This window comes from Felis catus, chromosome D3, assembly GCF_018350175.1.
Source record: "Felis catus isolate Fca126 chromosome D3, F.catus_Fca126_mat1.0, whole genome shotgun sequence".
In the NCBI taxonomy this organism is placed as follows: Eukaryota; Metazoa; Chordata; class Mammalia; order Carnivora; family Felidae; genus Felis; species Felis catus.
Window position 1 is genome coordinate 66,981,568 of NC_058379.1, and position 18,479 is coordinate 67,000,046.

Below are 18,479 nucleotides of genomic sequence, written 5' to 3' on the forward strand. Positions count from 1 at the left end.
TAGCATTAATCTTGTAAATTCCAAGTTCTATCATTGTGTCCAGCTTCATTTATAATTACTAACTGACGAGGCCTGCTGATATGACATAATACTTATGACTACTCTACCTTCATGGATATTGGTCCCTTCCACCTTTTGAAGCATTAGTGGACCAGAATATTCCCGTATCCTCATCTAGCCCTACTGGTTACTATCCAAGTGATATAGGAAATTCACATAAGATCTTCCAAGTCCTTCTTTACTCCTCAATTAAAATGGGAATAACATTTTGCTCAGCTGCCTCTTAATGGCTATTTTGTGGATCAAATCAATAATGTATGTGAAAGCATTCTGAAAACATGTGATAATATTTTCAGTTCCAGAAGTCTTACTAATTAAAAGTCTTACTAATTAAAAGCTTTTTACTAATAAAAAGCCTGTTTTTATTTTTTTGATGTATATTTTATTTTTAAGAGACAGAGACAGAGACAGACAGTGAGGGAGGGCAAAGAGAGAGGGAGACACAGAATCCAAAGCAGGTTCCAGGCTCTGAGCTGTCAGCAGAGAGCCTGATGCAGGGCTTGAACCCACGAACTACGAGATCATGACGTGAGCCAAAGTTGGACTTTGGCTCAACCGACTGAGCCATCTAGGTGCCCCAAAAGTGTTTGTTTTGAAAGAGATAGCAAAATTTCAAGAGAAAAAAGAAATACAGTTGAACAGATGCATTTTGCCAACTATTCAATAATTATGACTTTTCCTGGTAAGATATTCAGGTAGAAAATATTGTAACATGCCTAACAATGTAAAATATTCTTAGTGAAACAGGAAACTTCCCAAGTTCCCCCAGTGCAGAAAGTTACATGGACACCTTTTGATAAGCTGGTTTATATTTGGTCAAGAATACTTCCTAGCAGTGAGTGCCTAGGTTAACAGGGGCTTTCCCACTCAGGAAAGAAGAGAGAAACCAAGATGTTTTATAGGCAGCTTTGTGCATTATCATGGCTCAGTCTAGCTTATTCGTAAATAAAATAACTCATAAAGTAACAATGAATAAATCAGTTTATTACACCGCATTACCTAAGATCTGTATCCTGAGCTATCTGCTTCCCTGTCACCCATCAATAAACTGTACCATCACCGTCAATCAAAGCATACTCTTACTTTACTTCTTTTCCCATTGTATCTCTGCATCAAAAGTAGAGGGAACAACTTCGACATGTACAAATAAAAACACACACACACACACAAAAAAAATATAAAAAAAGTTATAATAGAAGAAATATAAAGAGTTCTGTTCTATATTCACAAATTATTCATTTTTGATAACTTATTTCTTAACACACTGGACATAACAGGCACATAGAATGCTTTCGATAAACACCTAAGTGATTTTATATTCCAATATTCAACTGTTTACAAATAGCTATCACTCCTCATTGTTTTATGTGAATACTTTTTAAATGATAATCCTCCTATATACACACCCAAACTGTTCTAATTTAATGACTTTTACTCAGAAACCTGAGTCATTTAAAAGAATTTTATCTAAACAGAAACCATCACTATATTAATAATCATCAGTGATATTTAATATGAAAATACTTTTTTCCCTAGACAACAGCTGCAAAGATCACGAGGGGAGGGTAGAGTACTGAGGTTTCGTGCTTCTTATAAAAACAGTGACTTTAATTCAGAAATTTTTTTTAATGTTTATTTATTTTTGAAACAGAGGGGGGTGGGTGGGGGCAGAGAGAGAGGGAGACACAGAATCCAAAGTAGGCTCCAGGCTCCGAGCTGTCAGCACAGAGACCAAATTCATGAACTGCGAGATCATGACCAAGCCGAAGTCGGACACTTAACCTACTGAGCCACCCAGGCAACCCTAATTCAGAATTTTGGAAAAGGAGACTAGTCACCAATTTTCCAGTCACTAGAAATCATTCATTCCCTTTCCAGTCCTCTTCTTCATCCTCTATATCCAATTAGTCATGAAGTCCTGCTTTCTAAAATGTTCTCACTGAAGGCTTCCTCTCCATTTTCACTACTACCATTCTATTCAAAACCTGTTTGTGCAAACAAAGTCTCAACGCTGCCCCTCTGCTGCCTCCCAGCAGAAATGAGCCAGTCACCCTTGGCATCACCTTCACCACCTCTCCTCTGCTCAGACATGCTCAGCAGCGCCCTACTTCCAAATGAGCCCAATCTAAACCCCCTTATCTAGAAGGGTCCCCAAAACAATGGCCACCTCTTCCCTAGCAAACCTGCATTTCCAATGTCTCCCCTCAAGGCGTCCTCTACTCAAAAGCAGTTTCCTCAGTGAGGTTTCACAACTGTGCCACTTTCATTTCTACTCCTGGGACTACTCACAGTTCTCCCCTCTCTTGGTGTTTCTTCTCCTATGAACGCCACCAATTCAAAGTAGACAAATTCATCCTTCAAAGTCTCACTCCTACTCCAACAAGTCTTGACTGCCTTCCCCATTCTTTAGGCTGACATTTGAGTTCCAGATACACAATTTACAGTGCTTCATCATACAGGCACATACCTCATTGCCACTTGACTCTCATGTTAACATTACCTCCCCAACTACGTAACAAACTTCCTAATCTCATCTCATACTTCTGACTTCTCCACAATTAGACTACAATGACCATATTCAAATGACATCCTCATTATATATGTGTTAACTGGGTTAATAAAAATGATGTGTATAGTGTCTGAATGTATCCAAATTCTTCAGAAGTGAGACTCTACTTTAATGGCTTTCCATTAATGTGCATACCACTTTAAACCTGTTTAATTGTACCCAGAAGCTTAATGACTATTTCCTAATAACTTGGGAATTTAAGAATATGAAAAGATGCTGATTCTCATTAATTTTTCAACTTTTAAAGATTAAAAGACCAATAATAAATTAAAAGACCAATGCTGATGACGGTGTAGAGAAAACAACACATTCATATACTACTGGATTATAAACTGGCACAAGGCTTCTGAAGCAACTGCTGAAATTCTCTCCAAAAGTTGAATATCAAAATATTAAGTACTCCTAACTCTTTGACCCAACAATTTCACAGACACATTACACTTCATAAATAGGCACACGAGTATTCAGAACCACGTATGCAAAATGTTAACAGTGCAATGTTGAAAAACTACAAGAATAATGACTGACACATGCTAGATACCAAAATATTTCCAAATAAATAATAAAAAATTGAAAATGTGTATCAACAGAATACTGGTTAAGTTATGGCACATCTACAAGATAAAAGATCTACTGTAACCCACAAATCTATAATATATTTCCAAGAAACTGTGTTAATTAAGAAAGATTATCATGATACAAAGCTCCAGGAGGTGGTATTCACAGAGCATACAAGTCCTCTCTCACTAGAAATGTGGCACAGTGGCTCTGTAGTTAGAAAAAGCTTTTTAAATGAACAGGGAGAAAAGAAGATGACACAACATATGCAGAAAAACAGTTAACTATTGATACAACTCTAGCTGAGTAACAGATGACATTATGAGGGGCTTTCCTTTTCCGTTATATTTCTATTGAATTTTCAATTACTAGCATAAATTACTTCTGTAATCTGAAGAGCAAAATGAGGAGATTTTAAGGAATGAAAGGCTCAAAATATATTGAAGGTATTTCACAAAATACCAACAGCCAGATGTATCAACATATAATGCTTTCAGGCAGAGTGAACAAAAAGAGCTAGCCACAAAAGAATATATATACCATCACCTAATTTCAAAAGTCAATTAACATTACTTTTAAAAAAAATGCATATACACATATGGTAAAACAAGCAAAGAAGAGGAACATAAATTCAGAATAGTGATTTAACTCAGAAAAGGCAAGGAGATGGCTTGAAGATATTGGCAATGTTCCTTTTTAAAAAACGAAGTTGGGGGCGCCTGGGTGGCTCAGTCAGTTGAGTGTCTGTCCGACTTCGGCTCAGGTCATGATCTCGCGGTTCGCAAGTTCGAGCCCCATGTCAGGCTCTGTGCTGACAGCTCAGAGCCTGGAGCCTGCTTCAGATTCTGTGTCTCCCTCTCTCTCTGCCCCTTCCCCATTCATGCTCTGTCTCTCTGTGTCTCTCAGGAGTGAATAAACGTTTAAAAAAAAATTTTTTTTTTTTTAAAAACGAAATTGTGGTTTCACAAGTGTTCATTTCACTGATGTCCTTTATAGCTTAATGTTTTATATATATTCTTTTTGTACAGATTGAACACAAATTTCTTAAATAGAAAAATCCCAAAGGATTGCATCTTTAAAAGAAGCTGTCTTACAAAAGAAGGAGAAAAGCTGTCTGTGTCATTTAGTATTGTGTACACTCATGTTTTTTAGATGCCACAGTTTTTCATTTTAAATGCTAAATATTTTTATTTTAACCATTCTTAAAGGAAATAATTCCAAACTGCAAAACTATATAACAATGTATCTTATTAAATAGAATATACATATGATGGTTGTTTTAGGGGTTCTTTTTTTTTTTTTTTTAAAGGTCGTTTATTTATTTTGAGAGAGACAGGGAGAGAGAGGGAGAGAGAATCCCAAGCAGGCTCCGGTGCTGTCAGCTCAGAGCCGAATGCAGGGCTTAATCTCACAAACTGTGAGATCATGACCTGAGCTAAAATCAAGAGTAGGACACTTAACCAGCTGAGCCACCAAGGGACCCTGTGTTCTTTCTTTAAGCATCAATGTATGTGCCATGCTGTAACAGCAATTCCCTCAATACTAAAGGGTTATTGGCTTCAATATCAAGAGGTTTTAGAAGGACATTTTTTTTTTTTTTTTACCTCTTGTGTCTATTTTTTCTACCTGGTTCTTCTATTCTCTTTCGTGTAGTCAGTAATTTCCTACCTAACTATATGCTGATGGCCTAAAAATCATCTAATCAACTGTATATAAAAACAAGAATACACAGACTGGCTTACAGATGTCAAGAGTATGTGCTTTGAAATATGGATTTGACATCGCTTGACTCCTAAGGATTTTAAATTCTCAATTCCCAAATGTAAATAGGTTTCTCCATAGCAGGATTCCAAACAAAAGGACTTTCCCAGAATTTCTATTTTAATAATGTATTTTCAATATTATAAAACCAAATTAATGAAACTTAAGAAAACTTCTGGATGTCATTACGCTGCTTTAGACAATATGACACGAAAAATTCTCAATTGAAGGTCATTACTGGAAATGATTATATTTTTGCCACTTTCATTTGGCAGACTATACACTAATGTGGATTTTCTAACTTTCTGCCTCCAAATCTAAGAGCATTTCTCAGATCACTGCTTTATCAATCTAACATAACAAGATGATATACAGTAAGAAAACTTCTCTTTAGGGAAGGTAGGGTACGGAAATGTTTAAGCCTCATTTTAAAACAAGTATCTGGGTGCCCTGATGGCTCAGTCGGTTAAGAGTCTGACTTCAGCTCAGGTCATGATCTCGCGGTTCATGAGTTCCAGTTCTATGTCCAGCTGTGTGCTGACAGCTCAGAGCCTGGAACCTGCTTCAGATCTGTGTCTCCCTCTCTCTGCCCCTCTCCCCCCACCTCAAAAATATATAAACATTAAGAAAAATTTTAAAGTAGACAAAGCAAGTATCAGTTTATAAAGTTCATAAAAATAAAGATAAACAGAACTCTTGAAATACAGAAAAGCAAGAAAACTATTTTCTATTTTTGAACAAAGCAGGAAAATGAGGAAAGATCTCACGAAGCCCCTCCAGAGTTCACCCCTTGGTGCACCACTGACGCTAATAAGCACAGAAGACACACGATTCACCTTCTCTCCAGTCGTCTTTCTAGGCATGCAACCATGTCTCTTAAGTACCTTCCACTGTTAACTACAACCCCACAGACCCTCTTACCTCCCAAGGTAAGACCCTCACCTTAGCCATACTCCTGAGGAGTCCCATGAGGTAGGGCCTCCTAGTAGGCATATTATCAGTCTGAATCTTTCTCAAAATACATACAAAAAATAAACTCGAAACAACGGCTGAGAAAGAAACATGGGAATGAGCTGTGTTGTCCACTGGTATAAACCAAAAACCATGACAAGAGGGAGAAATAAAAAGAATTACGGAAACATTTTAACCAGTTAAATGAACCAGTTTAAAATAAAGGGTTAAAGATGATCGTAAAATCATAGAAGAAAGTTAAATGGGTAATAAACAATTAAAATGTTTTAAAAACAAAAAATCTAAAGATACAAGCTTTTGCCTGTCGAAACTGCCAAGATCTGTTTTTAATAATATCTAATAAAGGCAGGAAGAAAGGCAATTTTGTTTGTGTAGTTTAAAATGGCACAGCTTTGGGACGCCTGGGTGGCTCAGTTGGGTAAAGCAGCCAACTTCAGCTCAGGTCATGATCTTGCAGTTCGTGAGTTTGAGTCCTGGATCAGGCCCTATGCTGACAGCTCAGAGCCTGGAGCCTGTTACAGATTCTGTGTCTCCCTCTCTCTCTCTCTCTGCCCCTCCCCAGCTCATACTCTGTCTCTCTCTCTCTCTCAAAAATATATAAACATTAAAAAAAATTTTTTTTAATGGCACAGCTTTTCTGGGAACTAATTTACCAACAGGTTATCAAGAGTTTAAAATTAAAATGTTCTTACTCTTTGATACAATAATTCTACTCAGAGGACTTTGCACAAATAATAAAACATGAACACAGAACCCTTACTTCATAATGAATGTAATGAAGGAATAAAATGCATTACTCTGTCTGGCTAAGTATTGCTAAATAAAAACATTCAAAGGGAGGAGAAGGGAGGGAGGGGCACCTGGGTGGTTCAGTCAGTTGAGCATCTGACTTCAGGTCAGCTCATAATCCCAGTTTGTGAGTCTGAGCCCCACATCAGGCTCTCTGCTGTCAGCACAGAACCTGCTTCGGTTCCTCTATCCTCCTCTCTCTCTGCACCTCCCCTGCTCACTCTCTCTCAAAATTAAATAGAAAGAAAGAAAGAAAGAAAGAGAGAGAGAGAGAGAGAGAGAGAGAGAGAGAGAGAAAAGAAAGAAAGAAAGAAAGAAAGAAAGAAAGAAAGAAAGAAAGAAAGAAAGAAAGAAAGAAAGAGAAAAAAAGATAAAGTGAGGATAAAGGGGCTGGGAAAAGCATAGCCACCTTGGCTTACCATCAATCAGGCCATACCAACCCCATTAACAAGCCCTACCCCTCAAAATTTCCTTCTGGCTCAATCAAGATATACAGCAGCATAATGCTAAACAAAAGGAAAAAAGCACATTGATATATTTAAGAGAATTTTCAGATGACTGGAAATAAAAACCCAAATAAAAAGGGTTTTTCCCAGGATGGGGGAAAAAAAATCTCCCAAATTAACTATGAAACGCCATCTCCCAAACAATTTATTTCATCAATAAATCCCAACAACTCTATAAACAATTTCATTAGGTGGTAAAAAAAAAAAAAAAAAATCATACCATTACAACAAAGAAGCCATCAATGTTGGTAAAAATTTGTTAAAGTCCCATGTATCAATTTTTAGTAATGATAAAATCCATTAAATTTTCTGAGCAGTTGATGGGTATTAAATAAAAACCTAAACTCTGCATGCCAATTTAGAAAAAAATGAAGTATGAAAGGTTTATTTCTTAGGAAAGTAGTCTAAACACTATGTTAAACAGAAACTAAATCTCTGTAAAAGCATCAAAATACCAATTACAGACAGTAAGTAATATTTGTATCTGTTCCTATATAGACAGAAGCAATTTGAGTTCTAAGCCATAAGAATGCTGGTATGATGAATGAACAGTTTTATATTAGATTTCCGTCACGGTTGCCGATTATTTCTTATCTGGCATTTATTTGGCACTAATGTCTCAATTTTATAGTAGTAATAGCAAATCATTAATCAATAGTTGAAAGCCTCTTGCTTTATTTATTCTCTCATCTACAAGGAATTGATTTCTCTAACACTTACCTAAACTCGTGGGCTTGATGAGAACATCAAGGACATCATAAAAGGGCAAGTTTTTTAACTGCACATCAGGATGGACAGGAGGAATTGGGGGAGATGGCTGCTGCATCTCAAACGTGGGCTTAGTATCTTGAAGCAGCACAGAACCAACAGGAGAGGATGGCGAGTGAGGTGTAACTGAAGTGGAAGGCAACGAGTGGATTCCAGCCACGGCCAAGTCAGGTTCTACAGGTGATGAGCTACCATCCAAAGTGAAAACCGAAGATTTGATTGTGGATAAATCAGAAAGTCCTTCAAGAGTCCGTGGATATCGGCGTCTGTACAATTCTCGGATTTTAATCTGAACCGCAGGGCTGCAGCCACTCTTCAACAAATGCAACGCCCTCATCAGGAGGTCATGCTTGCGTCCACTTTTATTCCGTCCAGCAAAGCCTAGTAACACTTGTAGTTCAGAAACCCTAAAGCTAGAAACCATATTCTAAAAGGAAAGGAAAAAAAAAGGACATAAGCCAAGAGTCATCCCCAAGCTTATAAAAACTCCATCCAACTAAGACAGACTGTAAAATCTGATTTACCAGCATTTTATCAACTGGTATACGCCAATAACCAGCATTTTCACATACCACTTAGAACTGATCCTATTTATAGAGCCACTGCCTGTCCAAGTTATATTCAAGTTATGGTGTTATGTTTTGCTGTATTCTTAATTTTGATAATCTACGGTCTACCGGTTTCTACTAACCACCTCATTATCTGATTATGCTCAAGTGTAAAGGCATATTTGCTTTATGCCTATGAAATTTATAACCAATGAAAATTTTCTTTTCAAAAGTAAGCCCTATCAACACACAATGTAATGTTTGTTACAGTACTGTCATAAATTAACCAAACAAAAAATTAGATTTTTGCAAAAACTATAAGCGTAACTTCTGAGGCAAAGCAGTAAATCTGCAAAATCAAGACAAAATTGTGATTCAAAATCCAACGAATTTTTCATCCCAACTGAAATTATTGAGGAACAGACCACGTAAGTGTTAGGGTGTCCTTGGAACCACAGCAGAGGGGGCGGCCATCTTGCCAGCGCAACCCAATGAAAAGCCCCCAGTAGCGTGCCAGAACGAATTGGAGGTCAACCAATCACCGAGAGACAGCACGACCTGACGCGAAAAAGGCCCACCCGGACCTAAACCCGGAACGCTGCGGCTTAAAAACCCCACCCCACCACACCTCCACACCTGGGTGCGACTTCCCTGACTTCTCTGTCTCTCTGTCTCTCTGTCTCTCTGTCTCTCTCTCCCTGCGTCACAGACCCTCGCCCGAGACCTTAGTTCCCAAATAAAGCCTTTGACTGCTAAAACTTTTTAGCCTCTGACTTCTATCTTTACCCTGCCTTACGCCTGACCCTAACAGTAAGAAAATAAGTCATTTTTAAATATTAAAGCTAAAATTCACATACATCTTATTTAGCACACTTCTGAAACAAGTGAAATCCCCAGCTGAGTATCCAATGAGGAAAAGACCTCTCAAAAGCAAGGAAAGGATCGGTCATAAATCTTAAAGGGCAAGATTCTCCCCATGCCACTCTGCTAACTTGGTCTTGGGTATAAGATGAAGTTTACAAGCAGTTCTTGCTTCACATCTCGCCATCTATTTATTAACAAAACCTAGCAGATACTTTTAATAACTGGCTGCCTCTTACATCCATCTACTAGTGATTCTCAGAACTTGGGAGGTTAAACCACACTCGGGTCAAATTTACTGGTACACAAGCGCCCCATCTAGTCAGAAAGAAGAGTAAGATCGGAGTTGACCCTCACAAATCATCCCTAAGGATTATTTGCCCACCTCTCCTCAGTGCTACACACTCCACAGCTACCTGGGATTCCTTCTCAATCTGGTAAGTATGCGGGGCAATACCTACAGCTGATACTGATTCATGTAGGTCCTCAGTTCTGCACTTTTACGTCTCATGGATAGCCCAGTAGCAATTGTTTAAACTCTGGATGGCTTTTAAATAGTTGTCAAGAATGATATTTGTTCGTTTTCTAAAATGCAAACAAATTTAAATATGTCAAAGTACTCTGCATGTACAAGCTGTATCATAGTTCTCCATATATCTCCGTATTTTATACTGTACAAATCAGAGAACATTGTAATCCTAGAAGCTGCAATCCTAGCAACCATTTTTTATACTCAACTAGCACTGTCCAATTGAAATAGGAACCACATATTTAATTCTAAATATTTAGCGGTTACAGTAAAAGTTAAAATTTTCATATGCTTTATTTAACCCAATTTATCAAAAATATTATTTCCCCATGTAATCAATTTTTGTGATTTAAAAGTAATCCATTTTTTTTAGAAAGTCTCAGATGCTTTTTAATACTAAGTCTTCAATATCCAGTATATTTTACACTTGGAGCATATCTCCATTTGGACTAACAACTTTCAAGTGCTTCAGAGCCTCAGTAGCCCACTGTTACCACACTGAACTACGCAGCCTAAATCATCCTCTAACAGCAACATATACCATGGCCATTCCACTTCAACTCACTTCCATTTCCTCCCTATGTTAAAATGAGGATTTTATATATCTTACCCCAATGCTATGGACAACAATGATGAAAAACAAGAACATTCTTGGCCTATGTCAAGTTACAGTTTACTCAAGGTTTCACGTATAAAAAGGACCAGGACAGCTTTGCCAAATGCCTTCCCACGCAACAATGCAGTGCACCTTTCCCAAAGTGCCCAGTCCTAATACTTCAGTTGAAGCTGGCTTATATTATTACAGTAGCATAAGCAACATTAAATCATGAGAACACTAATAAAGGCAGTCATACGGATATATCTGTGATACTTTCTAAAGAAATCTAACTCCGAATTCATTACTTTGCTTCTCTCTTTATTTTCGGATAGTCTTTAAGGAGACTTGTTTTACAGAAATGACAAAAAAGAACACAAAGTCACCCTAAGCTGTGATCTCAAAACTGAATTTCTGGGAGGTCTCATATCATTTATTTTCCAATGGTAACTTTATCTGGCAAAGAATGCTAATGCAATTGGCTCTATTAACTATTGTAAATATATAAACAAAAAGGAAGAGATAAGAATGCAGCACATGAATGTGGAATCAGGAAATTCTGAAGCAAAAAAAAAAAAAAAAAAAAAAAACCCTTGGTTTGGGGAAGGGCAAAGGAAACCAGGAAAGGGCATTCTCTGTATTGCAAAATACTGCAAAGGTGAAGTACTGCTGAAAAAGGACGACTTTGAGCCAGGGGTGTCCTGTGGAAAACCTCACAACAGCAATTAGTAATTGCATGTAGGTCAAGTCCTGGCATCAAAACTCAGGATGCTGGAAAAGTCACTTCATCCCTCTGGTCATCTATTTCTATTCAAAAACAAACAACAGCAAAAACTCTCCTCTAGTTAGCATTTGCTATTAAGATACTTCTCTATGGAGCTAAGTCAAGTTCTATGGGTGTATTTTTCTTGACAAATCTTGCTGGATCCCATTTCTTCTTAAAGGGATTTTTTTTTTTAACTCAGTCTTCAACCAAATCTCAGCTGTCACCAGGTAAGGTGGGCCTGCTACGAATCCTACCAAGAATGGATTTCAGCTGTTGTTCTACACCAACCTCTAATGTCTATATCTTTAGTATAATTTTTAGTGTAATTTTTCTCAAATGGACTTTATCCAGTCCACCCTGCTGCCTCCCAAAGTCTGTCTCCTAAAACTTCAGTGACAATTCCTATATGCTCTACACAAAAGAATTTCAATAAATACTTGTTAACTGATTTTAAGGCAATTCTATGAACTAGAAATATGTTGGCATGACTAATTTTTAAGAACATACATAAACAATCTGGATTTCTAAAGAAAAGCGAATATAAATTAAAACTGGAACTTTAAATCAACCTTATTTATCAAATTAAAGTAACAAAATTATTTTAAAAATTAAAGCTGGGACATATAATTGGAACATTAGTTATAGGAGTGAAGGCAAGTTGAAAAGCGCTACATTTAGAAAACACCTCATTAAGAAAGTAAACATGATACTCACATGCAATACCCAATGAGTAGTAAGAAGATTTCTGAGACTGCTCTTCAACTTTATTTTTTTTAGGTTTATTTTTTTTGAGAGAGCAAGCAGGTCGGGGAGGGACAGAGAGAAAAGGGGGGAGAGGGAGGGAGGGAGGGAGGGAGAGAGAGAGAGAGAGAGAGAGAGAGAGAGAATGAATGAATGAATGAATGAATCCCAAGCAGGCTCCATACTCCCAGAGCAGAGATCAACACGAGGCTTGTACTTACAAACTGTGAAATCATGACCCGAGTTGAAATCAAGAGTCGGACACTCAACTGACTGAGCCACCCAGGTGCCCCTGCTCTTCAGCTCTTAAACATAAGACAGAAACTGCGCAAGTAGTTCAGAATTGGGGAAGTTCTAATAGGCTGGAAGCCATGGTAAAGATCAACACAAACTTTATAGATCCTCCATCTGCTAGGATGTATTATATACGGTAGGGAAAGGAGCTACAGTGGGAAGCTGATAAATCACATTAACACTGTCTATCCCAACAATATATTTTTTTAAATGTTTATTTATTTTTGAGAGAGAGAAAGAACATGAACGAGCAGAGGAGGGGCAGAGAGAGAGGAGGACAGAGTATCCAAAGCAGGCTCTGCACTGACCACAGAAAGTCCAATGTGGTGCTCAACCTCACAAACTGAAAGATCATGATCTGAGCCAAAGTCAGGCACTTAACCAACTGAGCCACCCAGGTGCCCCCCAACTACAATATTAAAACAGCTTACATCTTTTTTTATAAGTGGGAATGGATAAAGAAAAACTACCAGATGTATACCAATTCATCAAAGGAGTGGCGAAGCCATAAGAGAAGTTATGTGACAAATTAGAAAAATACTCTAATTCCTATCCGTTTCAGAGGTCACAGGAGGCTTTAGTTCGTAGCACTGTATTCCTGTGCATTCATGTTTTCCCTATAATTAAATCCCTTTTACCCGAGAGAACATATGTGGATCTCTTCCTTACAACACATTGATTAAATTAACTCTAGGCTGAAGGAATCAAAACTGAAAATCAACTATTAAAAGAAACAATAAAGGGGTGTCTGGGTGGCTCAGTCAGTTAAGTATCTGATTACTGATTTTGGCTCAGGTCATGATCTCAAGGTTTGTGAGTTCAAGCTCCAAGAATATAAAGCCTACTTGCGATACAACTCTCCCTCTCTCTCTGTCCCTCCCCGCTGTCTTTCCCTCTCTCAAAAATAAACTTTAAAAGCAAAAAACTTTTTAAAAATAAAAGAAATAAAGAGAATACTACACTTCAAAATTTATAAAGTAAGCCAAAGCTTGGGAGAACATCTCCCTAAATGCTTCTATTATCATACAATACAAAATTTAAAATTAGTAAGTGTTAGAAAAGCGAAACAGTAACGCACACCCTCAAAAGAGTAAAAATTAAAAGATTAAAAAAGCATGAATTATATAGCAAACACAGAAAAGTCTCTAACATCAGGTCCAAAAAAGGGAAAGAAAACAGTCTTGAGAATGAGAAAAAGAACATTAAAGACCACAAACACCAAGCAAATTTCTTTAAACAAAGAGAACAGCACATGCAACTATATTCTAATAACTTAAAGTTACTTCCTACAAAAATATACGCACCTGATTTAGAGAAGAGATCTATTATCTTTGCCCCCACTACTTCCAAAAGCATCTACCTGGACCAAACAGCTTAATGAATAGTTTCTACCAAGCCTTCAAGGAAAACATGGAATTCTGTTTCTTAAAAGCTGTTCAAAACAATAAGTCAAAAAGTTAAATACAGGGGCACCTGGGTGGCTTAATCGTTGGGCCTCCGGCTTCGGCTCCGGCTCAGGTCATGATTTCATGGTTTATGGGTTTGAGTCCCGCGTCAGACTCTGTGCTGACAGCTCAGAGCCTAGAGCCTGGAGCCTGCTTAGGATTGTTTCCCTCGCTCTTCGCCCCTCCCCCACTGGTGTGTGCGCACGCGCCTGCGCGAGCGCGAGCGCGCTCGCTCGCTCTCGCTCTCGCTCGCTCTCTCTCTCAAAAGTAAATAAACATTAAAAATTTTTTGGGGGGCACCTGGGTGGCTCAGTCGGTTAACAGTCCAACTTTGGCTCAGGTCATGATCTCACGGTCCATGAGTTCGAGCCCCACGGCAGACTCCGTGCTGACAGCTCAGAGCCTGGAGCCTGCTTCAGATTCTCCGTCTGTCTGCCCCTCCCCTGCTCGTGCTTTCTCTCTCTCTCTCTCTCTCTCTCAAAAATAAATAAAGATTAAAAAAAAATTTTTGGGGGGGGCGCCTGGGTGGCGCAGTCGGTTAAGCGTCCGACTTCAGCCAGGTCACGATCTCGCGGTCCCGGAGTTGGAGCCCCGCGTCAGGCTCTGGGCTGATGACTCGGAGCCTGGAGCCTGTTTCCGATTCTGTGTCTCCCTCTCTCTCTGCCCCTCCCCCGTTCATGCTCTGTCTCTCTCTGTCCCAAAAATAAATAAATGTTGAAAAAAAAAATTAAAAATTATAAAAAAAATTTTTTTTAAGTTAAATACATGTTAGAAGGCAAACAAAAAAATCCGTTGAAGACAAAATTTTTTAAATTTGCAATTTTTTGTTTTCTAAACATCAGGGAGTCAGACTCATCCAACCAAATTTTAAGCAAAAGCCTGATGAAAAAGGGAGCCTAGAATACCACCTATTTCTTCTCATTTCCCAATGTGGACCAGCGAAGTCTTTCATCAATATTACCATTGAGTATAGACACAAAAGCCCTCAAAGTACCCAAATATAGTCTAATCCAGGAAAATAAAAATGGCTTAACATAAACCTTGTACATTATTTAGTTTAGAGGATTTCTATCCTTATAGTAGCATATTAAAATATTTATGGATAAGATTATACATGAGATTTCCTTTAAAATCATTTGGGGAAGACTGCAAATAGTCAAAGCAATCTTGAGAAAATAGAATAAAGCTGAAGGCATCAGGCTCCCTGTTTTTTTTTTTTTTTAACTTTTTTTTTCAACGTGTATTTATTTTTTGGGGGGGGGGGACAGAGAGAGACAGAGCATGAACGGGGGAGGGGCAGAGAGAGAGGGAGACACAGAATCGGAAACAGGCTCCAGGCTCCGAGTCATCAGCCCAGAGCCTGACGCGGGGCTCGAACTCACGGACCGCGAGATCATGACCTGGCTGAAGTCGGACGCTTAACCGACTGCGCCACCCAGGCGCCCCAGGCTCCCTGTTTTCAAACTATGCTACAAAGCTAAAATAATCAAAACAGTAAGGTACTGGCATGAAAAAACATATACATCAATGGAACAGAATAGAGAGCCCAGAAATAAACCCACTCGTATACACTCAATTAATTCGTAACAAAGGAGCCAAGATTATACAATGGAGAAAGGACAGCCTTTTCAATATGGGAAAACTGAACAGCCACATGCTAAAGAACGAACTGGACCAACATCTTACACTATACACAAAAATGAACTCAAAATGGACTGAAGACTTGAACACAAGACCTGAATCCATAAAAATCCTAGAAGAAAATATGGCTGGCAAGCTCCTTGACACAGGCCTTGGCAATGTTATTTTAAATCTGACCCCACCAGCAAAAGCAACAACAACAAAAACACTAAGTGCAACTACATCAAACTAAAAAGCTTCCACAAAGCAAAGGAAACCATAGACAAAATGAAAAGTCAACCTATGTTAATGGAAGAAAATATTTGCGAATCATGTATCCAATAAGGGGTTAATATCCAAAATACATAAAGAACTCATAAAAAGAACCCAAAAAATCCAATTAAAAATTGAGCAAATTTGCATGGACATAGATGGAGCTAAAGAGTATTCTGCTAAGTGAAAGAAGTCAGCCAGAGAAAGACAAATACCGTATGATTTCAGTCACATGTGGAATTTAAGAAGCAAAGCATGAGCAAAGGGAAAAATAGAGCTGCAAACCAAGACTCTTAACTACAGGGAATTGATAGTCGCCAGAAAGGAAGTGGGGGGGGGGGGGGGGGGGATGGGTAAAATAAGTGGTGGGGATTAAGGAGTGTACTTGCGATGAGCACCAGTCGTATGAAGTGGTGAATCCCTATACATTCACCTGAAATTAATATTACACTGTATGCTAAGTGGAATTTAAATACTTTTTAAAAATTGGCCAGAAAATCTGAATAGACACTTTTCAAATAGACATTTAAAAAAATGGTCAACAAGGACATGAAACGACGTTCAACATCACTCATCATCAGGGAAATGCAAATCAAAACCGCAATGAGATATCCCCCACACCTGTCAGAATGGCTACTATCAAAAAAGACAAGAAATAACAAACGTTGGTGACGATGTGGAGAAGAGGGAACCACTGCGCACTGCTGGCCGCAGTGTAAATTGGTGCAGCCACTATGGAAAACAGCATGGAGGGTCCTCAAAAAATTAAAAATAAAACTGTAAAAAGATCCAGCGATTCCACTGAATTCCATTCAGGTATTTACCTGAAGAAAATGAAAACACTAACTTGAAAAGATATATGCACCCCTGCCAAGTTTGCTGCAGCATTATTTACCTACAATAGCCAAGATATGGAAACAACCTAAGTGTCCAAAAACGGAATGAATAAAGAAGCTGTACATATACACATACACCTCACAGCTTTATATATATAGCAGCTTACGCACACACAATGGAATATTACTCAGTCATATAAAAGAATGAAATCTTGCCATTTGCGAAAACATGGACAGACCCTGAGAGCATTATGCTAAGTGAAATAAGTCATATAGAGAAAGGCAAATAACATATGATCTCAAATGTGGAACCTAAAAACAAAACAAAAACAAGAAAACCAAGCTCACAGAACAGTTTGGTGGTTTTGGTTGGGGTGGGGGGAGGGAGGAAATGGGTGAAAGGGATCAAAAGGTACAAACTTTCAGTTATAAATTAAATGTTATGAGGATGTCATGTTCAGCATGATGAGTATAGTTAGTAATAGCATATTGTATATCTGAAAGTTGCTAAGAGAGATCTTAAAAGTTCTCCTAAGAAAAAATTTTTAGTTGGGTGCCTGGGTGGCTCAATCAGTTAAGTGTCTGACTTCGGCTCAGGTCATGATCTCATGGTTCGTGGGTTTGAGCTCTGCATCAGGCTCTCTGCTGACAGCATGGAGCCTGCTTCGGATCCTCTGTCCCCTGCTATCTCTGCCCCTCCCCCGCTTGCACACTCTGACTCTCTCAAAATAAACAAACTTAAAAAAAAAGACTTAAGAAAAAAATGTTAGTAACTGTAAGATGATGTATATTTGCTAGATTTATTGTGGTAATCATTTGCAATACATACAAATAGTGAATCATGCTGTACACCTGAAACTAATATAACGTTATATGTCAATTATACCTCAATTAAGAAAGTAATAAAAAATATCTGAAACTTGAAAAAAAATCACTGGGGGGAGTGGATACATGAAAAAAGATGAGTTGATAATTGCTGAGCCTGAGTACTGGGTACAGGGGGAGTTCTCAACCTTATAAATATAAGAATCTTTCTATAGTAAAAAGTTTGCTTGAATGGAGGAAACTAGAATATAGCAACTCTCTGCACAATCTTCCTAATTTTTCCATAAATCTAAAAGTATTACAAATTTAATTAAGTAAACATTGTTTGAAGGTAGGGAAAAACAGACTGTGATCTAAATACCATTTCCCACAAAAGGAAACCAGGCTCCTTAAAGAAATGGCTAACTCCAAAGTCAGGGGTAGAAAATGCACAAGATGAGCCTAGAAGATTTTATCATACCAGAAAGCAAAGAAGTTATTAGACACTACTGGAATCTTGTCAGAAGGACACAGAAAACAATCCAATAGCCCCAAGACAACAACTGGACCATTGAAGACAACAAAAACCGCATCGATTCAAACACATCAAATACATTAAAAATCATTCGTTCACAACAATACTTAAAACACATATACACAACTGGGGCATCTGGGGACTCAATCTGTTCAGCGTCCAATTCTTGATATCAGCTCAGATCTTGATCTCAGAGTCATGAGTTCAAGCCCCACACTGGGCTCCACACTGGGCTCCATACTGGGCATGAAGCCTACTTAAAAAAAAAAACAAACCAACCAACCCAGGGGCACGTAGGTGGCTCAATCTGACTTCGGCTCAGGTCACGATCTCACAGTTCCTGGGTTTCAGCCCTGAACTGGGCTCCATGCTCACAGCTCGGAGCCTGGAACCTGCTTCAGATTCTGTGTCTCCCTCTTTGTCTGCTCCCCACTTACTTATGCTCTGTCTCTCAAAAAGTAAATATTAAAACAAAATTTTTTTAACGAAAAAACCAAAAACCAAAAAATACAGCTCACTGATCTCTGTTACAGGATGTTGAGAAACTCATTATTCTGAAAATTGATAAAGGAAGTAAAACAATACAAAAAGATTTGTCAGTTAAAAAAAAAAGCCATATGATTAATCTGCATTAATGCCAGAAAGGCAT

The 18,479-nt window shown here is 38.2% G+C and overlaps 1 protein-coding gene across 12 annotated transcripts in view; it reads right to left on the reverse strand.

Annotated features, from left to right (window-relative positions):
• PIAS2 (protein inhibitor of activated STAT 2) overlaps positions 1-18,479 on the reverse strand; it is a 101,184-nt gene that overhangs the window by 59,553 nt on the left and 23,152 nt on the right. For 6 of the 12 annotated variants that reach the window (XM_045042214.1, XM_045042206.1, XM_045042205.1 and 3 more), the window contains 2 exons: positions 11,997-12,044; positions 7,936-8,410 (listed from right to left, as the gene is read on the reverse strand). In XM_045042214.1, the coding sequence (XP_044898149.1) occupies positions 7,936-8,407 (472 nt within the window). In that variant the 5' untranslated portion in view covers positions 8,408-8,410; positions 11,997-12,044. Of the gene's footprint in view, positions 1-7,935; positions 8,411-8,956; positions 9,132-9,853; positions 9,971-11,996; positions 12,045-13,621; positions 13,780-18,479 lie in introns of those variants that run through there. The other 6 variants (XM_045042210.1, XM_045042207.1, XM_045042212.1 and 3 more) reach the window with 4 other exon arrangements.